Source organism: Schistocerca cancellata, chromosome 3 (genome assembly GCF_023864275.1).
Source record: "Schistocerca cancellata isolate TAMUIC-IGC-003103 chromosome 3, iqSchCanc2.1, whole genome shotgun sequence".
Taxonomy (NCBI): Eukaryota; Metazoa; Arthropoda; class Insecta; order Orthoptera; family Acrididae; genus Schistocerca; species Schistocerca cancellata.
Window position 1 is genome coordinate 65,845,813 of NC_064628.1, and position 27,700 is coordinate 65,873,512.

At 37.9% G+C, this 27,700-nt stretch overlaps 1 protein-coding gene across 2 annotated transcripts in view; it reads right to left on the reverse strand.

Annotated features, from left to right (window-relative positions):
• Positions 1-4,487: 4,487 nt before the first annotated feature.
• The window catches only part of LOC126176993 (zinc finger protein 846-like), a 57,835-nt gene continuing 34,622 nt past the window's right edge, over positions 4,488-27,700 (reverse strand). For both annotated transcript variants that reach the window (XM_049924205.1, XM_049924204.1), the window contains one exon: positions 4,488-7,822. In XM_049924205.1, the coding sequence (XP_049780162.1) occupies positions 7,765-7,822 (58 nt within the window). In that variant the 3' untranslated portion in view covers positions 4,488-7,764. The remainder of the gene's footprint in view (positions 7,823-27,700) is intronic.

Below are 27,700 nucleotides of genomic sequence, written 5' to 3' on the forward strand. Positions count from 1 at the left end.
TGGATTACACTAGTTGAATTACTAAGTACAACTTTCTGCTTTCTTTTGGTTATGTATGTCAGTATCCACTGGTTGGCTTTACCATCAGTCCCATAAGACTTCAATTTATCTAGGAGAATACTGTGATAGACACAGTCAACTTCCTTAGATAGATTGTAGGAAATACTAGCTGCTGCTATTTTATTATTTAATGCTTGTAAAGTTTGGTGAATGAACATGGAAATGGCATTTTCAGCTCCTCTGTCATTTGCTGAGGATATTATTGTTATTCGGGTGAGATACTATTCGAGAATACAATACCATCTCAAACATTTTGGAATATGGTGTCAGCAATGAAACAGGTTTGTAGTCATTGACATCTCTCCTGACGCCTTTCTTAAATAAGGGTTTGACAACAACATATTTCAGTCTCTCTGCAGATTGAAGTGCAGTGATCTAAAAGTCAGTTTATAACACTTAACTTATCAAGAAATTAATCTAAACTTCCTTAAGTAAAATTTCTTGTTATATAAAATTTAGATTTAAGTTTTTCTATTTTTTGGTGCTCTGTGAACAAATGAACAAATCTGAGTGATGGATTTCCTTAGAGGTAGACAAACCTTTGTTGTCTCAGCAAACTAACAATTAATAAGAACAACATCTATAGGTCTACAGGTTGCTGACTGGTAGTTTTCTATAATGCATGAAATAAAGCTTAACCTAAACCTTGATTTCAGGATAAAACCAAGAAATTTTACAGTGTCACTGCTTTTAACTAATGTATTTAAACTGATGTCTGCTGCAGTCACAATTTGGTTCTTATTTTCCTTCCTAAGTTTTTCTAAAGGGCATAAAAATTTGTCTAAAATAAGTTTGGTGAGAGAACTTCCAGGAATTGTGCAAACTGATATTATCACAGCATTAAAAAATAAATTCAATGTATGAACAGCTGAAATCTTCTTTCACTTTATATTTTATAGAGGCAGCAAGTAGTACACAGGACCCTCCCATCATAAGATGTGTTGTTTCTACAATAGCTGCTGACAAGTTTAAAATTATGAATTTTATTTAAAATCTCTATGCATTCTTTTGTGAGCCAGTTCCATTTAAGCAGACATCCTTTATGTTGACAAATTATGAAAGTGAAAGTTGCAGTTCATCAACTGTAGAGTAACTGAGATTTCAACAGTCTGCTGTTAAACCATTCATATTCAAATGCATCAGGATGGGGTTTTTGTGTTTGTTTATGATTTGAAGAGCATCACTATTTCCACTATATTTACAGTTTTTATTCCTGATCATTATTTTTCATGTATAACTTCAAGAATTTATCAGTTTCCCTTGCTTTTAACAATTCAGCAGAAGCCGGTGAGCATTTTGCTGAAAGTCATTCAATGTAATCTATTTAAGTGGAGCCCATCCTTTCCCAGACATTAATCACTGAAAAGTTTAATGGAGTCAATGAAAATTGCAACCAGCTTATTAGACTGTTCTGTAATTCCACTGTTTTAAGTTACTGTATATGCTTCAGTAACCAACCTTATGAGCAGAAACATACAAACACAGAAATATACTGAATACGTACAATATGGCTGTGTGAATACTCATTATTATTCTAGGAGAGATGATGAAGAGAATTTATTACACAAATTATACTTTTTTCTTCTATGCAAATGATATGTTTGATATGAGCTATGTAGCTTCATATGGCACCAGTGATGTGTGCTTAGGTGAAGCTGATTCTTTATTCACTGTTCAGTTCATTTTATAAGATGTGACGTATGTTGGTCCCAATACATGCCATACTTATGTGGAAATGCTATCAATGCTGTCACATTGGAAATGCTATCAATGCTGCCACACAGAGGAACAATAAATTATAAGTAAATTATGTTCCAAGGTCTCTTTTTCAGCCACAAATCATTTTTCTCAGTCATGGAAGACTTGATTATACAAATATAACTAACAATCTGTGGTCATTAGAAATATCAATGTAACAATATAAAATACTTGCTAATGTGTTCTGTTATCAGAAAATAATGTAGATCCTACAGAAGCAAGTAGTAAAAATACTGTGTAAGTGGATAAACACCAATCATGTGATATAGCAAAAACTTAATTCTTAGTTATTACTTGGCAGAAACTGCAATAATAAAGAAAAATGAAACATCATCTTGGTTTATTTTTTGAAAAACATCAATGAAGTGTTTCCTTTTTGGCTGTTAATTCAAAAGAAAATTGAAAACATAGTCATTATCCACTCCTACAAATGATTACCTTACATTTATCATTTTACATAGATCCCTTGGAGAGGAGTCTGTGGGAAGTGGAAAGAGTCAAAGCTTTTTCTTTTTCTTTTAATTTATCGATGGAGTAGAAGGACTTGGCCAACAGGAAGTTCTTTAATTCACTCTGAAACCGACCTTTATCACTTACAAGACCTTCGATATGCTCTGACAAGTTATTGAATATATGAGTACCCATGTATTTGACTCCTTTTTGTACTAATGTGAAGCTTTTATAGTCCATATACAGATTGTTTATGGTTATGGTATTATAATCATGTTTTGCACTATTTTGTGTAAAAAGTGACATGCTCGAAATGACAAAGGACATCAATGAGTGTATTTACTGAGAAGTAGTAGTTAGAATACTTAAAGAGGTCTCTGCATAATGATCTAGGGCTGACACCAAATATAATTCTAATAACTCATTTTTGAATTTTGAAAATGTTCTCTTTGTGAGAGGAGTTTCCCCAAAAGATGATTCCATAACTCATTAATGAATGGAAGTAGGGCAAATAAACTAACTTCTTCATTTTTAAATCACCTATTTCTGCTATCATGCATACTGCAAATGTAGCTGAACTAAGGTGTTTCACTAAGTCTAGGGTGTGAGTTTTCCAATTTAGGTTGTGGTCAATTTATAGCCCTAAAAATTTGACACTGCCTACAGCTTTAATTTCATTGTTTGAATATATTACACTTATAGGGTCAGGTATTCTTTGTGAGGTACTAAACTGTATGTACTGGATCTTGTCAAAATTCAGTGACAATCCATTTGCTGTGAACCACCCATTGATACTAACAAATATTTCATTAGCTGACTGCTCAGTGAGATCACGGGTACTGTTTTCTATACCAATACTTGTATCATCTGCAAATAAGACAAAATTTCCATTTTCTGACACTGCATTTGGAAGGTCATTAATATATAATAGGAACAACAAGGGACCTAAGGTAGAGCCCTGGTGCACCCCTTGTCTGACGGTTTCATATTCTAGATTCAAAGATTGTAATTCCTGTAAGCCAAATGGCAAGTAGCAATGACTATCATGGAACTGCAGGAGAAGTAGTTGTGTATCATAAACAGAGATATGCTGTTTGTAGAGGTAGGTGACCACTTTCTTTGGAAAGTACAAATATAATCAGGCAACTATAAAGATACCAATAGCCGATAAGGAGCAACTTTTTGAAATAAGCATCTTTTTTTCAAAGTAGCTGTTTACGCACAACTAATGGATATAGTGAGTTGTAGTTTATTGTTAATACAGTGAGGCTTCTCTTTAATTTACAAGTATCTTGACTTGTTTCATATTTCTACTGGTTCTCCTTTCAATGTGTGGTGGAAGAGGTGTGGGGGGATGAAGCCTTAACAGATGCACCTGGAATATTACCAATACAGCTGTTCTTAAACAAAATGCATACATGTAACAACTTTTTGGCTAACAAAATGCTCTTTTGGGAATATTCAAATTAAAGCATTGTGTAAATGGTGTGCAGCTAAAGTAATTCTAGAAATACAACCTTTCGTAAAGATAACAAGCAGTATTTCAAAGTACTTTTTGCAGTCAAATACTCAAGAAGGATAGATGAATGAATGTAAGCAAAAGCTTCAACATTGGTTTTTCTATTATCTAGTCACAAACACAGGCAATCAGAACCACTGTAGATATTTTTAACTTGCTTTCAATACTAACATTGTTATCACAGGCAAATTGGCTGAACTAAACTATCATCACAAACGTTTCGAACATCTGCATGTGACCACAAAATAAGTGCACAGGATACAATAAACCACACTATAATAGTCAAGGAACAACTTCAAAATTTGTTGACAGGGAACTAGTACCAGGTCACATATGAATTATGCAGGTAAGAAACACAAGTGATGAAATTGATCGAAATATTTAAAGGAAGCCTATAACAGGAGCAATAGAGAGTAGTTTATTTTGCAGTCACAGAAGGTGAGAAGCTTTTAGCTAGTTTTAATCATAAATCAGTGCCAGTTTATCTATGAGATGAATAAAAACCAGAGCAAACATACATGATATGGGTAGAAAGCACCTCCTATCATGAAATAAAGTCCTAAAAAGAGTGCACTGGATCAGTGGAAACAAGCAGCAGCACTTCATGTATAATAAGCAATGTCGATTGAAAAGTCTCGAGGAGTAGAATGGAATACATTTATTCACATTTAAATATTTTTAAATGTAGTCAGTGCCATCATTAAAAAGTTACATACATTTACAATTAGACATTACACAACAGATATATGACCCCCTGGCTAACTAATGCTAACATTTAATTTGGCCACACAATTACAGTTTTCATCCCTCGTGGGTATTGCCACCTAACGTTTGCAAAGTGATAGTATTGTACCTTGTGTGTAACTGTTCATTGTAAGTAATTGCAATAAACAGAAATAGAGTGGAGATGAGAGAGAAATGAAAGTATGATACCTGATGCTGGCATATAGCTTACTTCTTTACAGTGACACCATGGGGATGTTAAGCTTAATGACTCTATGTGAAAAACAGATCAGTGTCAACCATCTCATATGTCCTCAATCCATAAGCAGTTGTGGAGAAGTTCGAGACTGAATGGAGGACATTGACTCATAGTCTAGTGAGTAGGAACTATATGTCAGTATCTCATCATCTGTACTACTCCTTTTGGCAAATAGTAGTGAGGCAAATTTCTTCCCCCAACAGGAACTGAAATTTCTAGCTCTGTATTGCAGAACACCCAAAAAAATGTAATCTGCACACAGAATTAATAAAACAAACAGTAAACTGAAAATCTTAAGAAACATCAATGAATGAGATACAACATGAGAATAATTCTAAATGTATCAGTTCTTTTGGTGTTAAACAATACTGGAGCAATATAAAAGAAGTATCCAAAGAATATCTGAGAGAATAGGGCTTAAAAAATCACACTTGTATAGAATCTATAGAACTGATCATAACAGCAACGAGCCAATACATTCAATTTCATACACACAAGTGCAGATAAATTTATAGAAAAATTAAATTTATAAAAATCATTATAGACCAAAAATTTTAAATTCTTCATAGTTTTATGTAACATTAGGAAAGATATTAAAATAATTTGTAAATTCAAGTAAATATTGTTATGTTCTACAAGACAAACAAGTAACATCTCACTGTTGACTTATCTTTTCCATGCCAATTTTTTCACAAGTTTTTGAGAGAATTGTTTGTGACATAATTCACAGCCATTTTACACAAAATGACATGCTGGCTCTCTTTTAACATTTGCTATTGTATGTTATGCCTTAACAGGAAAGAAACTATACTCACTCCCTCGTACAAAATTCTATGTGGACTGACAGTCAAAGCTAGTTTGAGTATTTTTTGTGAACTTTCACAGGCTTCTGATTTTAAATCATAGTACCTAGTGCCAAAAATACTTCACTATCACTTTCCTCAATTTACATTAATGATCTGTCACTGCCATTAAATAACTCCAAAAAACTTGACCAACTTTCCTGTATGGGACATATTCAAAACAAAATGAAACATATGTGCATATGGATCACAGTGTTGAGATATTTCAGAAACACATCTCATAAAGTCCCACACCTCTAGTAAAAGTAATGTAACAAATATCATTTGTTCCATAAAAGTTGTTTCCAGTTTTATTAGACTGTTATTTCATTTTGAAAATTCCTTTACATGTGCATATATCACAATATAAGATGAGTGTGTGTTACATGCATAAAACACACTTACAAAAAATGTTAAGTTAGGGTTCATATGACTAGCAGGTAATAATACTTGTGGTAACTTTTGCTAGGCACATTTTCACCTGTAAATGAATCTGTTAATATTTAGATCATGCATATGAAACAGGCTATCTATTTAAGACAGAGAAATTGGCAGTCATTCTTAGGCATTAACCTACATACACCACAATTATCAGTTCTTAATTATACTGTTGTATACATCAAAGAAGGAAAGCATCATTGAACCACTCTTCACAAAATGATATATGACAACAATCTGTTTTATGCCAACAATCTGTGTAAAGGAATAGATCTAGGATTGTTTTCAAATACTAGTGTGTTACATCAAAAAGCAAATAATAGAAATGTTATAGCATGGAAGAAAAATGAGAATTTATTAAGCTTTGAAAGATTTTCAGACATTAATAATTACAGTAACTATATTTGATATAAATGTTAAGATTATGGAATCAGAGAAAATGATGTTGTAATATAAATGGAGGGCAAAATAGCACAGTGGATCAGAAATTGCTATGGCTAAGCAATAAGTTCTCACTGAACCCTTGGACTCCTTTCAGTTTCTTTGTTATATAAAATTGTAATTATTTGATAAAATTAGCTTATTGTTGAACTGATTAACACAGGCAGCTTAAAACTAGTAATTAAACATAATAAACAAACTGATTAATATTGAAAAAGTTGTACTTACTGCTAACACATCAAAGTGCACCTGACATTGGCACCAAAACCAGTGATAGTTTCAAGGATTTGGTATTGTCCATGAACAGGAAATGAGGGGAGAGGGAAAGGATGAAAAGGTAAATACACCAAAAATGCACCAGAAGGGAAAGCTCAACTCAGAATCTTGAGTTCAGTTACTCAAAAAAATTCAGTGTATCATTATATGACTTCCTTTCTAATATAATAAAAATATCATTCTTAATTTGTAGGTTGTAACTGTGATCTTGTCTGTATTGTTTCACTTTTCATTTCCTTTGTCGTCACTTCCTGAGAGATGAAAAAAGCAAACATGCAAATTTCTGTTCTTTTTGATACCACTGTTTCTTCTGTTTCCACATCTTCCCTTTAAGTACATCTTTTCTATACATAGTTGTGAGTATGCACTCTCATCTTGTGAATATTTTTATTTACTTATTAGCTGATGACAAACTACACTTTTTCCTATTTCTAGGTCTCAAAAGTGAACAGCTGGGAAAGAAACCAAAGACATCTTTGTTGTAATTTGTTTCCCTAATTAACCACCAAAGCTACCACGTAAGTCTATAAGTGTGTCTCCTCATATCTTGTAAAGGTATAACACATGTATGTCATATATCTTATTAAGAACAATTAAGTGTAAGACATCAGTATTAAAACAAAAGCCTTCACCAAAATACTGAAAACCATACAATCAAATTATTTCACTATTTCTGCAACTGTAAAATTTTCAGTAGCTGGCTATATAAAAACTATTACTCTTGCCATAGTGAGAAAGAAGGAATATCTACAGAATTACATTGCTACTGAAATTTTTCAGTCTTTTCTATATATTTTTCTGTTATATTCAATTCAGCTTGTTTCTTCTGCACACCATGTACCATGATGAGATGATTTGTAAGCCCATAACGACGTCTGTTTCTTGCTCCACATATTCTGCAAGTGAATCGTGGAACTGTGCCACATTCATATTGGACATGACGACTAAGAGTGCCTTTGTGCATATATGTTTTTCCACATCGGAGACACTGAAAATCTTCACCACTTCTTGCCAATAGTCGCCAAGCTGATGTCATGTTGCTGTATGCTAACATACCTAAAACAAAAATAAAAAATTGTTCAAAAATACAGCACACTTTACAGCAAAACAAGTACTATATAATTAATACTACATCACAGAGTAAAAGCAAAGCTGTCCCCAGCTTCAAGTTTGATTTGAAAACTACAGTATTGTACTTGGATTGGTCATATGGGTGGGAGTATGCCCTTGCTTTCCTTCAACCTTCTGAACTGTCTTACTCAACCAATTATAGGCAGACCAACAGTTTAATGTAGACTGTGAGCAACTTCAACCCAGAGAGATACGAGCAAAAGAATAAACACAATTTAAAATATGCAGAATATCTGTCCATGTAATACATTATAAAACAGCAATACAAAAACACTGTCATTTGAAATAGTGAACAGATCCTGTGGTTGGTTGGTTGGTTTGTGGGGTTAAAGGGACCAGACTGCTACGGTCATCGGTTCCTGCAGATTCTGTGGGACACAACACACGAGTCCTCATGACATAAACTACAGTCAATTAAAATATGGTGTACTGAGAAGAGTACAATAAATGAGTGATTGGTATGCCACATGGTTTAAGAGCAAGCCTTTCATACATACATACATACATTCATTCATTCATTCATTCACATTGTTATTAAGGATGTTAACACCATCCAAAAGATTGATCATATTTACGCAGAGTGTACCTTTGATTGTATGTGTGTGTGTGTGTGTGTGTGTGTGTGTGTGTGTGTGTGTGTGTGTGTCTAAGAGTCACAAGGATATGTGGGACAGCAAGAAAGAAGAAAATGATGAATTTAGGAATGTCGGTGGTTACCTAGTGGATCAGGGGACAGTGAAAGTTAATTGATGCTATATCTTTTTAAGAGCTGTATTTTTGTATGTGGCATGCATTTCCATACTTCCTTATGTTAGTACTCAGCAGCATACAGCTGGCTGAGATATTATGCTTAACAGCATTGAGCAAAATGATACACATTTTTGTTTGATATTCAATACGAAATCTACTATAGTAGGTCAGTCAACTTACTCAAACATGACAGTCGAGCAATGCAGGTACTGTACAGCCTGACAAAGAATAACCTTACACATTATCTTAAATTTCTTTCATCAAATTTCTGATGAGATTTCATTTGGCAGAAATTACATACATACACACATATTACATACAGGGTGTATCAAAAAAACTTTTAGAAACTTTGGGTGTGGATTCCTTACACTAAAAGAGAGAAAACAGTTCACATAAATAAACTTTAGAAAACTCTTCTTAATTATTCATGAAATGACATTTTATGGAATTCACACTCAGAAATACATTCTACATGCAGAATGAGTGTTTTTGGTTAACAGTGAATAGTGACGTCCTTTTAAATGCTCCTATACAATTTCAAATGGTAATTCATACTTCCTTAACATGCTCATGAATTCTCTCTGAATTAAGTATTTTTGCTATATAAACAAACTGTTTTAAGTGCCTACAGAATGACACATAACCCAGTTATTTACAGGGACATCTCATGTAGCAAATGTGGAAAAGTGTGTTGGGTAAAGTCCTTCTATGTACCACCTGTAAGACTTGCTGGGAGAAATTATGGACCTACCAGACAGGATCTACAGTTTCAACTGACACATTAACTGGAGAACACTACTGGAGTCTAAACCTAAATTGTAACATGTGGAATTTCAATAAAGGTTGGTTGTGAAAATTTGCTATTCCCTACCTACCACATGTTAGCTCATATGCAAACAAAATTGAAGATAGTATAACAGATGGCAATATCTGCAGCAAACCATCAGCAAAGGGTCTCTTGTGCTCAGTAACAGGCAAGCAAAATACCCCACACACATTAAACAAACTACAGATATATGAAGTGCCTATGAAGTACTCTCCATATGGTACTATGAGGTGTATACCATGCTATAAGTAAACCTCAGTATACCGTTTGAGCACTTGAGATCCTCACTTATGTGATGATAACCCTCCATCATACACCACCATGTGGCTTGCAGAGTACTGATGCAGGTAAATAACAGAAAAAGTTGAATGACGTGACCTTATTCTGTTTGGAAACAAAATTTAAGACAGCTGTGGAGCCTCTTGTCTATTATGGTTTGTGCAGCTTTGTTTAAAGTTATATATGCCTGCTCACAACATGAATACCCTGCTAACATTTTAATAGTAACAAAAATATATATACATATAAAATGCTAATATGCAATAGGAAAAAATATTAGTCAGTTTTAAAAATTGGAGAGGTATACTGATACTAAACAAGATAGTACTGGAAAGTGGGACCTATACAACATTGGACAAGTCATTATGTGAGAAGAGTAACATACATGGGGAGGTATACAGACACAAGCAGACTTATTTAAAGACCGGTTTGGAAGTGGATTACGTATTATTGAGCATTGACATATATATATATATATAATAGAGGGAAACATTCCACGTGGGAAAAATATATCTAAAAAGAAAGATGATGAGACTTACGAAACGAAAGCGCTGGCAGGTATATATATATATTTAAAAAGAAAGATGATGAGACTTACCCAACAAAAGCGCTGGCAGGTCGATAGACACACAAATAAACACAAACATACACACAAAACTCTAGCTTTCGCAACCAACGGTTGCCTCGTCAGGAACCGTTGGTTGCGAAAGCTAGAGTTTTGTGTGTATGTTTGTGTTTATTTGTGTGTCTATCGACCTGCCAGCACTTTTGTTGGGTAAGTCTCATCATCTTTCTTTTTAAATATATTTTTCCCACATGGAATGTTTCCCTCTATTATATATTTATATTTATATATATATATATATATATATATATATATATATATATATATATATATATATATATATATATATTTAAAAAGAAAGATGATGAGACTTACCAAACAAAAGCGCTGTCAGGTCGATAGACACACAAACAAACACAAACATACACACAAAAATCTAGCTTTCGCAACCAACGGTTGCCTCGTCAGGAAAGAGGGAAGGAGAAGGAAAGGCAAAAGGATATGGGTTTTAAGGGAGAGGGTAAGGAGTCATTCCAATCCCGGGAGCGGAAAGACTTACCTTAGGGGGAAAAAAGGACAGGTATACACTCGCGCACACACACACATATCCATCCACATATACACAGACACAAGCAGACATTTGTAAAGGCAAAGAGTTTGGGCCAAACTCTTTGCCTTTACAAATGTCTGCTTGTGTCTGTGTATATGTGGATGGATATGTGTGTGTGTGCGCGAGTGTATACCTGTCCTTTTTTCCCCCTAAGGTAAGTCTTTCCGCTCCCGGGATTGGAATGACTCCTTACCCTCTCCCTTAAAACCCATATCCTTTTGCCTTTCCTTCTCCTTCCCTCTTTCCTGACGAGGCAACCGTTGGTTGCGAAAGCTAGATTTTTGTGTGTATGTTTGTGTTTGTTTGTGTGTCTATCGACCTGCCAGCGCTTTTGTTTGGTAAGTCTCATCATCTTTCTTTTTAAATATATTTTTCCCACGTGGAATGTTTCCCTCTATTATATTCATATCATTAATTTGAACCCAACAATCACGTTTGTTATTGTTATTGTTATTGTCACTGTTACATTTCGTAGTCTTTTCTGTCATCTTATTTCCTCCTTCTGTTTTTGCCAGCAGATTTATTTTCTATTCACCTTCTCCTATTTTACCGTAATCCAGTATACAATTTTATCCCGCCAATATATACTCAATAAGACGTAATAATACATAACCCACTTCCTAACCATAACCTTTTTTTTTTTTTTTTTTCCGCTTTCAACACTACCGCTGCTATAAAATCCGCCGTTTCCAGTTCACAAACAGTTCCTTTCAGCTATTAAACAACCTTTTCGGCCAGTTTTAATATCTTTTGCTTTATTTCCATTTCCGTTTTTCTCACATCATCGATCATTTTTAGCCGCTTCCCACAGGTTTTAACGTCATTATTTCTTCATCAGACAATTGTTAGCTTCATTTCCATAATCTGCCACCACCAAACCACCCTTTTAATACATCCTCACATAGTTTTTTCGAAATTTTCCCGTATTTCTCCACCCTTTAACGTGTTTTGGCGGCAACACAACCACCTAACCTTTATGCACATCATTATCTACCTACACAAGTTCACCATAGGATCAACATAGCCCAGCTCTAACCAACCCTTTTTCGCCTTTTTTCACACCAGAGCTCCATTTGATTTCTAGTTTTACCTTTATCTCTCCCCATATATTTTTATATTTATTTTCATTTTCATTTCAGCCTCGTGTTCCACTTTCCACCTTCTAGTACCATGTCACCCTCACAACACCTCCACAACGACCCCATTAAGTTTTATTTACATTCCCTCCGCAAACATGCCTTCGCCCTAGCCAGATTACACTCCCATATTTTATTTTCTCAGGCTTGTCTGACATTTGGCATCACCCCCAAAGGCCTCACTCTTAAAGTTCCCATCTCTGGCTGCAACCCTTCTTTCCATCAGTCCCTATACCAGTTCCAAACCGAACAATCCATTGCCCTCACCCACCTAATCCTTCACCTACACATCCACTCAGCCAATCAACACACCCATCAACTCCTGTCCCTAATAAAAGTCCTCAATCTTGGCCCAAACTCTTTGCCTTTACAAATGTCTGCTAGTGTCTGTGTATATGCGGATGGATATGTGTGTGTGTGCGAGTGTATACCTGTCCTTTTTTCCCCCTAAGGTAAGTCTTTCCGCTCCCGGGATTGGAATGACTCCTTACCCTCTCCCTTAAAACCCATATCCTTTTGTCTTTCCTTCTCCTTCCCTCTTTCCTGACGAGGCAACCGTTGGTTGCGAAAGCTAGATTTTTGTGTGTATGTTTGTGTTTGTTTGTGTGTCTATCGACCTGCCAGCGCTTTTGTTTGGTAAGTCTCATCATCTTTCTTTTTAAATATATTTTTCCCACGTGGAATGTTTCACTCTATTATATATATTCACAACAGGCAGGTTTTTCTCAGTCTGGGGTTTGGGTGACGTGCCCCTCCTTTCCAGTTTTCCACAACCTGTGCCTCTTTCCTCCCTGAGAAAGGAACTAGCAGTTCTAAAACCTATGTATATTATTTATATTTTTGTGTCTATTGGAAATACTTGGAATTTCGCAAACAGAAAGTAACAGATGACTAGCCATTCAGTTACTTGCTAATGTTGAAGAACTTCTTTAGTCCAACTACCATCCAGTACAGAAGTACTAAGGCTGCTTTTCCAACTGCTCTTAATTAATTTTTATTACTGTCATAAACTCATCATCCATCCTAGTATGTTCCCCAATATGTTTGTTTGCTTTCCTGCCCCTGCTAGCAATTCCTAAAATGTATCTCTCCATGGTTTTCTGAGAAATATTTGGTTTTTTAATGATTTTTACACTGAAAATCCACATCTCCTCACTATCAATCAGTGCCACTAATACACAACAACATCATCATCATCATCATCATCATCATCATCATCAGGATTTCCTTCCAGTGAGCTGGAACAATATTGTGAACAATATGCCTCCATTGGTTTCTGCCCTGGTATAGCTTTTCCCTCTCCGCTACATCCCATGTTACTCCTCTCTTTAACCTGGTCTGTCCATCTCTTTCTAGGCCACTCAATTGGCCTTCTTCCTGGTACCTTCATCTCCAAATACTGGTGTGGAGTTCGATCGGGTGCATTTGCTTCAGATAACCGAACCGCTTCAATCTCAAGCACAGATCCTCTCCTCTGTAATCAATGTCACCTGCAGGTCTCTCCTTACATAATCATTCCTGACTCTGTCTCTCCTAGTTTTTTGTAGAGCTGACCTAAGGAACTTCATTTCACATGCTTCTATTTGACTCTCTTCTCTCTTATTTAAGACACAGGCCTCTAGACTCTATACATCATGCTTGGCAGGAGTTAAGTTTTATACATGTTCTGTTTGGCTCCTTGAGGGACTTCCTTGTCCCAGATTAGACTTCATACTTGGTGGAAGAAGCTAGATCCTTTTGTTATTCCATTTAAGACTTCTAGTTTGGAACTTCCATCGCGTGATGTGATACTACCCAGATTCATACTCATCAAGTGGTTCTAAAAATTCATTGTTAATTTGTACTGTTTTATTTTCTATGAGTGCATGGGACATTATTTTACTTTTATCACTGATTTTAAGCTAACTTTCAAACTTACTATATTTATTTTCTACGTTTATTAAGTTTATCAAGACTAATGGTGAAGAGTATGATACCAGCAAACCAAAACTATTTCAGAAGTATATTCCTTTTTAATGTTTTCCAATCAAGAATATGAAAGATCCCTGTAAGGTTGCCGAGAACAGTTTTGGTGATATGGGATCTCCTTTCCTGATTCCTCTTTCAATTGTGCACCCAACACTGTCTTGATGAAACTGAATGGCAGCGTTAGCATTGTGAGGTATAAATTCATCAAAAGTTTCATGTAAATTTCAATAGTATTTCAAACTGTACAAAACAATACTCAACAAAGTCACCAATGAGGAAAAGAAAATGGTTAATGACTTAAATTGGAACAACCAATGGGCAGATGAAATTTTTAAAAAAATGCAAACACTGTGCTGTCTGTAATAATATTATTTTAGTTTGCTACCAGTTTGTGTTTTGAATCATCATCAATGGCAGCTACCGAAACTAGTAGCAAAATAAAATAACACTATTACAGACAGCACAGCATTATGTATTTTTTTAAATTTGTTCATGCTGTTGACCATCACTTATGCAAGATGATCAAATGAAAGCTGTGTGGAAAATAGTAAAAGAGCCGGCAATGAGAGCCCATATAATTTCATTGTATACTTAAATAATAACAGTAGAAAGATGACAAATCAGTGGAAAAATGTGGACACATTTTTTTAAAATGTTATTAAAAAAATAGTCTTTGAACTTAAATCATGGTAACATGAGGGTTAGTAATAAAGTTTCAAATACATCTAGCTGTTACAGTGAACCTTGGTGATAGTCTTACTTTTTTTCTATACATTCACTCTGCAATGTAATGAACTTTTCCCAGTGATGAATAACTTGGTGGAGACCTTTGTTGTAGAAGTCTATATTTCGGCTGTTCAGGGAATGTTGCCCCTCAAACACCATATCGTTGACATACTGAGAATGCCTGCCATTCAATGGTTTCTTTGGCCAAGGAAAGAAAAGGAGATCACTGGGTATCATGTCAGTGGAATATAAGGGTATGGCAAAATTTGACAGAACAAAGATGCAGCATGTGTGAATGTTTCTGTAACATTCTCAAGAGATTTTAGTAGTAAGCTCCTTTGATGGCTTGTATCTTGTGAGCATAATCTGCTAGTCCCACCACTGCAGTCCCAGAAACACCCAGCATTACTTTGCCCAGCAGTGGCTGGAATTTGCCGTTTTCAGGTGTGGCGAATCAACTGCTTGCTCCTTTGTCTCAGAGCCACAACAATACAACCAACACTCATCTACTGTGATTAGGACATAAAAGAAGTCATCTGCATTCACCTGACACAGATGGAACATTTCCACTGCTGCTTTGATTTGACATTTTTCAATGGGTGTGTACAGTCATGGACTGCAATTGGTGGTGACCTCCATCATGTTCAACTGTTGCTCCATAGTTTTAAAACTGATTTATCACTGGTTTCACTTTTTCCACTATTACCTCAATTGCAATACATTGGTTTTTGAGCTCCAGGGCCTCCACTTATCTTTCAGTTCCCAATTCTTCACAAAGATATAGCCTATCACATTATTTTTTATCACTTAGACTTATATGACACAGAGGAAACGTTAGGAACACCTAACCACTGTGTCATTTGATGATACATTATTTCCATACACTTTCACCATCTCAGCGTGGACTGTTCAGCATTGATCCATTTCAAACTGCCATTTGTTAGCATGAAAAGGGCAAACTTTTTCAGTGATCAATCCTGTCAACACCACCAAGTGTTTTGATGAACTGTACAATCAAGGTTGCTTTTATACTATTATTTTACTGTCATGATGTAATCCACTATCAAGTTCAAATTTGAAAGCAGGGACATAAATCAAGTTAAATCAAGTACAACATTGTCCTGAAAGCACATTTATTGTGAACAACAATTTACATGTAGGAGAGAACTCAACTCCTGGATGGAGCCTACAGCTATTTATATAAACATCAAATATTCCAGGGTACACAAACATTTCAAACACAAGAAATTTCTACAACTTCCAGAAATGATAATTACTATATAATAAATAATTACTGGTGATTGAGATTTAACAGACTATCTGTAAAATGCTCAAACAGTCCACGGGCGGGTATACTGCTGATTCATAGTGCCCAATGGGACACTATGAGCCGGCTGTATACCCGTGGACTGTTTGACCAACAAATACACCAGGAGAAACTGAAGAATCATATCTGTAAAATGTTAGCAAGCAATGCTAACCATTATGCCAAGTTGTACATGAAGTTTTCATTGGAGCTGACTACAGCACCCGGGATCTAGATCTTGCCAGTGGTCCTCTGTATAGTAGCACTAGTGGATCCTTGCATTCTGGTCACATTATCATGTCCTCTTCATTATGATGAGTGTTTAAGATAGCCTCTTCCATCAAAGCTTCGTAGTTGTTGAGTGGGTATTTAATTAACCTGAACGAGAAGCCTTCATCTTCGGTCTGCGTCTCAGGACTGTAGTTGGGTCATATGTAGGACAAAAATGACACATCTGCACTTTTGTCTTCTTGACAAAGAATCAAAATACTCAACTTTGTATGTGAAGTTTGACAAATGACAAAGGATATGATACATCTCAAAGCAGTGCTTTCGTAATTTTTCCAATAGTCTCACATTCCATATAATATTTCACAGTTTGGTGTTTGATGTTATAATGCATTAGGTCCCTGTCCTGGTTATCCAGAGTCCACACCTGAGCCAGCTATCTTGCTTCTTTGGTCCTGGCAATGAGGTGTATCACAGTCATTCTAAGAATAGTTCAGTTGAAACAGTTGAAATGAGAACAGTGTACCCATTGCCATTTTAGCCTCGCAACTATAGAGCAGAAAGAATACCTCGATGCCTATAGTGTTTTGGTCCGCTCTGTTGTATGTGAAAACCACGACGAGCAGTACTGCAACCACATCTATCTGTTACAGATCAATTTACATCAAGAGCATATCTACAATGTCTAATCAAAGTGTTGGGTGAGGCCATTTGTCTGTGGATGATGATCAGATATCACCATTTGAGGTGGTCTGCACTTCAAAATGATGTCTTCTACAAGGACTGTTGCAATTTTTGAAGCTTCAGCAGTCAGCATAGCTTTGGTGACAGCATATTTGGTGAGGTAAAGGCAAACTATTATACATTGACTCCTATTTTCAATTTTGGGAAACTCCGCAAGAGGTTGGTTCCTGTATGGTGAAATGTACTGCTGCAGGTGTCATTCTTACCAGTAAGCCCAGTGGCTTGCATATGAGGGTTAGTCAAAAAGTAATGCCTCTTGTTTCTTTCTCCTTAAATAAAGTTTTTTAAATGAAAAATTTGAATATGGCACTATTCCACAAAGCTTCTTCTCTAACATAATGCAATATTAACTTTCTACATCAGCAGATGTCATTACTGCAGTCACTCGCATAATGGCTGACTTTGATGTTCATATTAGACAGCATTCTGTGATATAACTCCTGAATGCAGAAGGTGAGATGCCTGTCCACATTCACAAAACACTGAAAATTATATGTGATGAAGCCACAGTGAATACCAGCACTATTAGACAATGGGTTCCTCACTGTAACAAAGCTGAAGGGCAAACACCATTGGCTGACAAAATGTGGAGTGGCAGGCCAGGGACTGCAGTGACTCCATACAACATTCAGTGAGTTGATGATATCATTTGTGGTGTCTGCTGGAAGACCTAGATGATTTGTGTTGCATTACCTTGCTCAGTGTGATGATGACTGAACAACAACTTGGGTACTCAATGTTACCCCAACAGAATAAAGAAACAAGAAAAACAATTGCCTCCCAAGTCTTGCTCTGTTTGGAGGGAGAGGTGTTTCTGGAATTTTTTTAAGCAGAATCAAAGAGCAAAGAGACAGTCACTGACATGGCTTCAGAGAAACTTACCAAAGAAGAAAAAGTTCAAAACCATGCAACCGGCAGGGAAAGTTATGGCTACAGTATTCTAGGATACAGGGTGTGTTATTGTCATTGATTTTTTGGAGCAGGGATGCACAATAAATTCAGTACAATACATCAGAACCCTCAAACAGCTAAAGCACATATTCAGTAAGTTCATGCAACAAAAGCTATGGCGGATTTTCTTTTGCATGACAATGCAAAACCACACACCAGTTGTCACACCACTGAAGAGATTGTGAAAAATGGGAAGTCTTGCCTCATCCACCATATAGTACAAATCCATGCATCATCAGATTTTCATATGCTCAGGCCACTAAAAGAAGCTTGTTGGGTGATTTACTTTGAAGATGACGAGGCCATGAAAACATCTGTGTGTCAATTGACCAGGACTATGCATTTTACCACACTGGAACACAAGCCCTTGTTAAAAGATGCTCCAAAACAGTGAAAATGGACAGAGACTATCTGAATGGTCACAAATTAACTGTCAATGTTGTGGTTTTCAATTTATGCAGTTGCATTTGAAATTCTTGATAAACAATAATAATAACAAAATGGAACATTACTTTTTTACTGAACCTTGTAGTATCTAACAGATCAGTAGAGACCTGGCCAGTGATACCTGCATCTGATTCTGTTTAACAGTCTTCACAAATGCCAGGTGACCAGATTCTGAACACCAAGGGAAAACTTCAGGATAACTGACCACAGATGAGTTAAGATGTTGAGCAAACATTTTCACCCCCCTGGGAATAGTGCTCCTTATACAATGCTCTGGAATTCTCCTTTGGTAAGGTCCTGCTTCTTCAAGGCTTCTACAGTTTAAGCAGTGCTGGTTCTTCTCTCTGTTCAGCACCAACATTATTATATGAAGTGATGACTGAGATTTTGTCCACACTGCTGGGTGCCCCCAGAGAATTCCTTGAAATGCAGTCAGCATTCATGAGTTTGTATCCATTTTTGTATATCACTGTGACATCATGCTCCTGAAACATCAGTGCTCATCTTACCAGTTGACCTGACAGATCCTTCAGGATAATCAATCAGCATAGAACTGTAATCCATCACAATGATGAATGGTTTTCCAAATAAATACAGTTGGAACTTACTGATGGCCCAGATAACTGCAAGATACTCTTTTAGGTTGTAAGGTAATTCATCTCAAACTTGGTGAGTACTCTGAAAGCATAAACTATAACTTTTCTAGCTCTTTCCTAAATTTGTACTAGAACTGCACCTATCATGTAACTGCTAGCATCATTGTGAAGCTCTGTCTCAGCCTTCTATTTATACAACATTAGGGCTGGAGAAGATGTTAGCACCTCCTTAAGGACAAGGAAAGATCTTTCTTGTGCTTTATTCTGCGAAAATCTGCCATCCCCTCATGGTAATTCTTGAAAGGGACGTTCCTGGTACAGAAGTCCTGTATGAATCACCTATAGTAAGAGGTCATTCTGAAAAAGTCTCATATCACAAATGTGCTGAGTAACTGGAAAAACTGTGACTGCACTTATTTACTCTGTATAAGGATGGTCTCAATCACCATTAACTAGGAGCACCAAGATTTTCATTTATTGGGTGAGGAAGAGACACTTTTCCAGATTCAGGCAGAGGCCTGCAGTACGAACACATTTCAACGTAGTTGTTAGGTAGCTTAGATGTTCTACATATGTCCTTGAAAAACTGAAAACATCACCCAGATAGCAAAGGCATGTCATCCATTTACAGTGTCAGAGAAGGTTGACTATCATATGTTCGAAAGCGGATGCAGCATTACACCGTCCAAACAGCATAACTTTGAACTCATACAGGTCAACAGGAGTTATGAAGGTGTGCTTGCCCTGGTCAGTCTCATCCCCAAATTTGCCAGTGGCCTATCTGCATGTCCACAGTAGAGAAATACTTTTTCCTTTCAAGCAGTCCAGAGTGATACCAATACATGCAGAAATGACATGTGCTTTACCTCTTCTTAATAGGGACTAGAGGAGAGGATTAAGAGACTCTCTGCAGGTTCAGTTATGTAATCCTGCAGCAGCTCCTCGACTTCCTCCTGAACTATACTTTGTTCAGTTGGTGTCATCCTGTACAAGTGCTACCTAATTTATAGATGATCCACAGTGTTGATACAGTGTCTTATCATGGACCACTTTTTCATGGTTTTTTTTTTTTTTTTTTTTTTTTTCCTCCAGGATCCAAAAACTGTCATAGAATGGCTAAAACTTGCTAACATTGCTCCCTGGTCAGGCCACATCCTTTTGGCAGCTGGATAGCAGCTTTTGGCACTGCATTTTCTCTAGTGGTATTGGAGGGCAATTCTTTGTTGATAGCACTGTGCTGCCCATCCTGGACTAGTTCAGACACTGCTGTGCACATTCCATTAAGGACAAGTTGTGCCTGCATGAGGCAATTAGTGATCCGAAGTTTTCCTTCACCATTTGTAATGTTAATGATCATTTCTAGGATGTGGACTTCTTTTGTGACACTGAGTAACATTTTTTCAATCAACAATTTAACTGGGCATCGAGAGTGACGACTGCAATTTGTCTCATTAATGATGGCTGGATAATTATGTCTTCAACAGAAACAGCTCCCCAGAGTATTTTTGTTCTTATTGGAAAAGTTCTGTCAATCTGGAGCTCTGGTCTGTGATACAGGACTGCTTTTGATGCCAACCAGACATTTCTTTCAAGAACAACATTATGATTACATTCTGATAAACTGACAAATTTGAATGCTGTGTTCTGTCACTGACTGTTATTCTTGCTATGCACATTCCTGTCAGATGGACATGTCTCCCATTTGTGACCTTCATGACAATTGCTTTCATATGAAGGAACATCAACCTCTTGAGCTCGCAGTGATAAGCACTCAACATTACAGAAAAAGAACTAATGCCCAGATATGTTGGCCATTGATGAGATCTTCTGACATCTTGGTAACTGTAATCCATAGAGGATTTTCATCTGTGGCAACCTTACCTCCACATATGGTTGCCTTGTTTGCTTTCCTCAATTTGGTAACTAGGCAAGCAACTAGTTGCTTCTGTATGGTGATGGGGAGTGATCTTGTCCAGGGTACAGCAAAGGCTTTCATCTCTAAGCTTGAATGTAACTGTCTGCTGTTGACTGAGATGAATAGGACTATTGGGTTGGTTGATGCTGGCAGTACAGTAGTCACTGAAAAGTCGTCATTTTTCTCTGCAGTAGTGTACAATGTGTCAAGGGTTTCCACAGTGGAAACATACTGGTGTGTTGTCCTCTGTCCTCCTAATGTTTGTTCTTCTGCAGGATATTACATCTGGCAGAGGTGTTGGTTATACCTCCATTAGTCAGATGCAGGGTTGTCATTTGACAGCTGCTGGGTAAATTTGAGTTCATTCTTCCTGGCATGTTTGAATGGTGGTGGAGACTGGTGCTAAAGATTGATACATATCTTTTATAACATTCTCTATTACTCTCCTACATATGGGGTTAACATTCATGTCTGCTATCTCTTGCTTACTTCGTCTGACAGTTCTGGCCCCCGTAAAGCAGTGTATTTCTTCTCTTACTGGCTGGTGGATGAGCAAAGCGAGGTTGTGGTGGTCTTCCACAACTACCATAGACAACATTCGGGACTCAGTCACACTTCTTTCATCTGACTCCTTTTCTATTGCACTTCTTTGATGTGCTGGCACCACTTGGTGAATTTTTTGGCTGTTGCGACACCCTTTATTGTAAGACCTTGGTACAAGTCATCTGTGACTTTTTTCATAAAGTGTATAATTTTGTTGGCTTCTGTGATATTTGGACTCCAAATGTGGGCTGCAGTCAGAACATTATCTATGTAAGACTGTGTCATTTCCCCATGTTGGTGATCCAAGTTCTTCAGTTGTTCTTCTGCTAAGCAGACTTGCTGCTGATTGTCATCAAGATTTCTTCAGTTCTGCCTGGAATTTTCCCCAGATAAACATATTCTCTTGCCTGGTCTTGGACCACTACTGCATTGTGCCACTCAGGTAAAAGTACAAATTTATCAGACACATTATGTAATCCCACCTGTTGTATTTGGTGACTCACTCAAATCTTTCCAGCCATTTTGTTGGGTCCTGACCAGTGTAGTGTCTCCAGAAAACACTAATGGATACTTGATGTGCATCTGACTTGCTACTGTTTTCATACCAATTGCTTTCCTGAATATATGGACCTCGGAAATGGTGCATACCTGGTATTCCAGTTCCTGTCCATGTAAGTGACAGCTTTTATGTTGCCTAATTGGAGTCATGGTGATGCAGACTTTTGAAAGTACTTGGCAGCTCCACCAAACAATTTCACTTTGTAATCCACAGTCAGTCCAAATCTGAAACCTGGGTTAGCAATGAAGTAAATGTTTATTACGAACACCAACAAACCGATAGAAGATAAACCAGCTATTGGAAATTATGTGTTGCTATTTATACAAACATAAAATATTCCACAGTTTACACACATTTTAAACAAAAGAAAGTTCTGGAGGCTTTCAGAAATCATAGTCACTATATAAGAAATATATGATTGTGGAAGGGTTAGAACTGATAGCATGCAGCATGCCAGCCAGCAACTAACTGTTATGCCAAATTGTATGGATTACAGCTCAAGGCAGTATGGAACAAAGCACAGGTGGCACTACTGAACGCTGTTCTTGGCTTAAAAACATATTACATAGTAATCATTACACAAAGGATTCTGTACTGGTTCTGACATTTGTGTCCCGTGGCTATAACCTAGCAATAAGGTCTTATTCTATTTATCTTCTAGCCTATAACTGCACCTTATACCCTGTACTGTCAGACTGAAATGATCAAATGTTGCTAAAGACACACTAAGTAACTGCCTAACACCTGACCCTTTAAAAGTCAACAGCATAATAGGACATATAATAGGCACAAATACAAATACAGACTCACATCAACGTTTATGTGTGTGTGTGTGTGTGTGTGTGTGTGTGTGTGTGTGTGTGTGTGTGCGCGTGTGTGTATATGTGTCTACTGCTGACAAAGGCCTTAATGGCCGAAAACTTTAATTGTGTGAATCTTTTTGTTGTGCCTATGCGACTCAGCATCTTTGCTATATGGTGAGTAGCAACTTTCCTTCTCTGGTATTGTTACAATCTAATGGTTAGGCACTCCAACGTTCTGCCACTTTCATACAAATAGATGCCAATGGGAGAGGCTCCATCTTGTTGCAAAATAAAGGCTTCAGTTTCACCTTTGAATCATGGAAAGGACTACTCTTGCAACATATCCAGATAAGCCACCCCAGTTACGGTAGCTTCAGTGGTGGTGGTGATGGTGGGGGAATGGTCCTACACTTGGCACCGGAACACAGCGCAGAAAATGGTTAATTTTAGGGAATATTTTTGATGTTGTAGAAGTTCATGAGGATGTTCTGACCCACCGATAAAAATATTATGGGTATTTAGCCTCTACATCTACATTTATACTCCACAAGCCACCCAACGGTGCATGACGGAGGGCACTTTACGTCCACTGTCATTACCTCCATTTCCTGTTCCAGTTGAGTATGGTTTGCAGGAAGAACGACTGCCGGAAAGCTTCCACATGCGCTCGAATCTCTCTAATTTTACATTTGTGATCTCCCTGGGAGGTATAAGTAAGGGGAAGCAATATATTCCATACCTCATCCAGAAACGCACCCTCTCGAAACCTGGACAGCAAGCTTCACCGCAATGCAGAGCGCCTCTCTTGCAGAGTCTGCCACTTGAGTTTGCTAAACATCTCTTTAATGCTATCATGCTTACCAAATAACCCTGTGATGAAATGCACAGCTCTTTTTTGGATCTTCTCTATCTCCTCTGTCAACCCGACCTGGTACGGATCCCGCACTGATGAGCAATACTCAAGTATAGGTCGAACGAGTGCTTTGTAAGCCACCTCCTTTGTTGATGGACTACATTTTCTAAGGACTCTCCCAATGAATCTCAACCTGGCATCCACCTTACCAACAATTAATTTTATATGATCATTCCACTTATTATTGTTCCATATGCATACTCCCAGATATTTTACAGAAGTAACTGCTACCAGTGTTTATTCCACTATCATATAATCGTCAGTTGCCACTCCCTGCACCAAGTGCCTTTCCGCTGCAGATCTTTCTGCATTTCGCTACAATTTCTAATGCTGCAACTTCTCTGTATACTACAGCATCATCCACGAAAAGCTCCATGGAACTTCTGACACTATCTGCTAGGTCATTTATATATATATTGTGAAAAGCAATGGTCCCATAACACTTCCTTGTGGCACGCCAGAGGTTATTTTAACATCTGTAGACGTCTCTCCATTGAGAACAACATGCTGTGTTCTGTTTGCTAAAAACTCTTCAATCCAGCCACACAGCTGGTCTGATATTCAGTAGGCTCTTACTTTGTTTATCAGGCGACAGTGCAGAACTGTATCGAACACCTTCCAGAAGTCAAGGAAAATGGTATCTACCTGGGAGCCTGTATCTAATATTTTCTGGCTCTCACGAACAAATAAAGCAGAGTTGGTTCTCACACGATCACTGTTTCTGGAATCCATGTTGATTCCTACAGAGTAAATTCTGGGTTTCCAGAAATTACATGATACGTGACCAAAAAACTTGTTCTAAAGATCTACAACAGATCGATGTCAGAGATATAGGCCTATAGTTTTGTGCATCTGCTTGATGGCCCTTCTTGAAAACTGGAACTACCTGTGTTCTTTTCCAATCATTTGGAACCTTCCGTTCCTCTAGAGACTTGTGGTACATAGCGGTTAGAAGGGGGGCAAATTCTTTCACGTACTGTGTGTAGAATCAAATGGATATCCCGTCAGTTCCAGTGGACTTTCTTCTGTTGAGTGATTTTAGTTGCTTTTCTACTCCTTGGACACTTATTTCGATGTAGCCATTTTTTCGTTCATGCAAGGATTTAGAGAAGGAACTGCAATGTGGTCTTCTTCTTTGAAACAGCTTTGGAAAAAGGTGTTTAGTATTTCAGCTTTACGCGTGTCATCCTCTGTTTCAATGCCATTATCATCCCAGAGTGTCTGGATATTCTGTTTTGATCCACTTACTGATTTAAAGTAAGACCAGTACTTTCTAGGATTTTCTGTCAAGTCGGCACATAGAATTTTACTTTCGAATTCACTGAATGCTTCACGCATAGCCCTCTTTATGCTAACTTTGACATTGTTTAGCTTCTGTTTGTCTGAGAGGTTTTGGCTGCGTTTAAATTTGCAGTGAAGCTCTCTTTGCTTTCGCAGTAGTTTCCTATCTTTGTTGTTGAACCATGGTGAGTTTTTCTCATCTCTCACAGTTTTACTCAGCAAATACCTGTCTAAAATGCATTTTTGCCTTGAAGTTTTTCCATAACACTCAATGTTGTCAGTGTCAGGAAAGAAATTTTCATTTTGACCTGTTAGGTAGTCTGAAATCTGCCTCATATTACTCTTGCTAAAAAGAAAAATCTTCCTCCCTTTTTTTATATTCCTATGTACTTCCATATTCAGGGATGCTGCAATGGCCTTATGATCACTGATTCCCTGTTCTGTGCTTACAGAGCCAAAAAGTTTGGGTCTGTTTAATTGTTTGAGGTAATTTTTGGATAGTGCACTCAGTATAATGTCACTCGATGCTCTGTCCCTACCACCTGTCCTAAATATCTGAGTGTTCCAGTCTATACCTGGTAAATTGAAATCTCCCAGATTTTTCCTCAGTTGTTCTGTCACTAATGCTGCTGAGTCGGGAGGTCAGTAAAAGGAGCCAATTATTAACCTAGCTCAGTTGTTGAGTATAACCTCCACCCATAATAATTCACAGGAACTATCCACTTCTACTTCACTACAGGGTAAACTACTACTAACAGTGACAAGCAGGCCACCTCCAGTTGCATACAATCTATCCTTTCTAAACACCGTCTGTGGCTTGGTAAAAATTTTGGCAGACTTTATCTCTGGCTTCAGCCAACTTTCCGTATGTATAACGATTTCAGCTTCAGTGCTTTCTTTCAGCGCTTGAAGTTCCGATACTTTACCAATGCAGCTTTGACAGTTTACAGTTACAATACCGATTGCTGCTTGGTCCCCGCATGTCCTGACTTTGTCCCACACCCTTTATAGCTGTTGCCCTTTCTGCACTTGCCCAAGGGCATCTAACCTAAAAAACTGCCAAGTCCTCACCAAACAACCCCTGCTACTCATGTAGCTGCCTGCTGTGTGTAGTGGATTCCTGACCTATCCAGCAGAACCCGAAACCCCACCACCGTATGGTGCAAGTCGAGGAATCTGCAGCCCACATGGTCGCAGAACTGTCTCAGCCTCTGATTCAGACCCTCCACTCGGCTCTGTACCAAAAATCCGCAGTCAGTCCTGTTGACGATGCTGCAGATGGTGAGCTCTGCTTTCATCCCACTAGTGAGGCTGGCAGTCTTCACCAAATCAGATAGTCGCCAGAAGCCAGAGAAGATTTCCCCCCAATCCATAGTGACACACATCATTGGTGCCAACATGAGTAACCACCTGCAGATGGGTGCACCCTGTACCCTTCATGGCATCCGGAAGGATCCTTTCCACATCTGGAATGACTCCCCCTGGTATGCACACGGAGTGCACATTGGTTTTCTTCCCCTCCCTTGCAGCCATATCCCTAAGGGGCCCCATTATGCGCCTCATGTTGGAGCTTCCAACTACCAGTAAGCCCACCCTCTGCAACCGCCCGGATCTTGCAGACTGAGGGGCAACCTCTGCAATAGGACAAGCAGTCATGTCCAGCTGAAGATCAGTATTATCTGGAGACAGAGCCTGAAACTGGTTCATGAGACAAACTGGAGAGGCCTTCTTTTCAGCCCTCCGGAATGTCTTTCGCCCCCTGCCACACCTCGAGACGACCTCCCACTCTACCACAGGTGAGGGGTCAGCCTCAATGTGGGCAGTATCCTGGGCAGCCACAGCTGTAGTCCGATCGGGGGATGCGTGGAACGAACTGGCCATTCCCGACAAACCACCATCCGGACCCCCACAGTGATGCACATTGGCAACAGCCTCAAGCTGTGTGACCGAAGCCAACACTGCCTGAAGCTGGGAGCGAAGGGATACCAATTCAGCCCACATCCAAACACAGCAGTCGCAGTTCCTATCCACGCTAAATACATCTGAACTAATCTACAGAGAGCACAAACAATTCGACACAAAATTTAAATGGTTATTAAAATACAAGACTGCCTAGTAAATGTAGTAATGCTACTACTTGTGCACTGCTGACACCTAGATGAAAAGTTGCCTCATCACTGAACACCATACAGTCAAGAAAGTAATCTTCCTGCTGCAACATTTAACTTGTCATAACATGCACCATAGTGGTCTGGCTTTAAAGCATGTACCAACTGTAACCAGTACAGACACATGTGTCAATGTTTTCTGAAAACCTTCCACACATCTGTCTTTGGCACTTTAAGTTCAAGAATTGCTTTCTGAACAGATTTCTTAGCACTAAGAAGGTAAGACGCTCTGACTCAGTCAACATCATCTTCAGAAACTATTGGTTTCCCATATCTTTCCTTTTACACACATCCAGTTGTTTTGAATTGACTATACCATCAGCAGATGCATTTGCTAGATGGTGAATCAAAATTAAACTTTGAACAAAATTCATATTGAACTGAAATTATAGATGCAGACTTAGAAAACTGCAGAACACAAAATGCCTTACACTCAGGAGTCGGCACTTTTTACATGTGGTGCTCCAAACAGGAAAACAACAAAGCAGT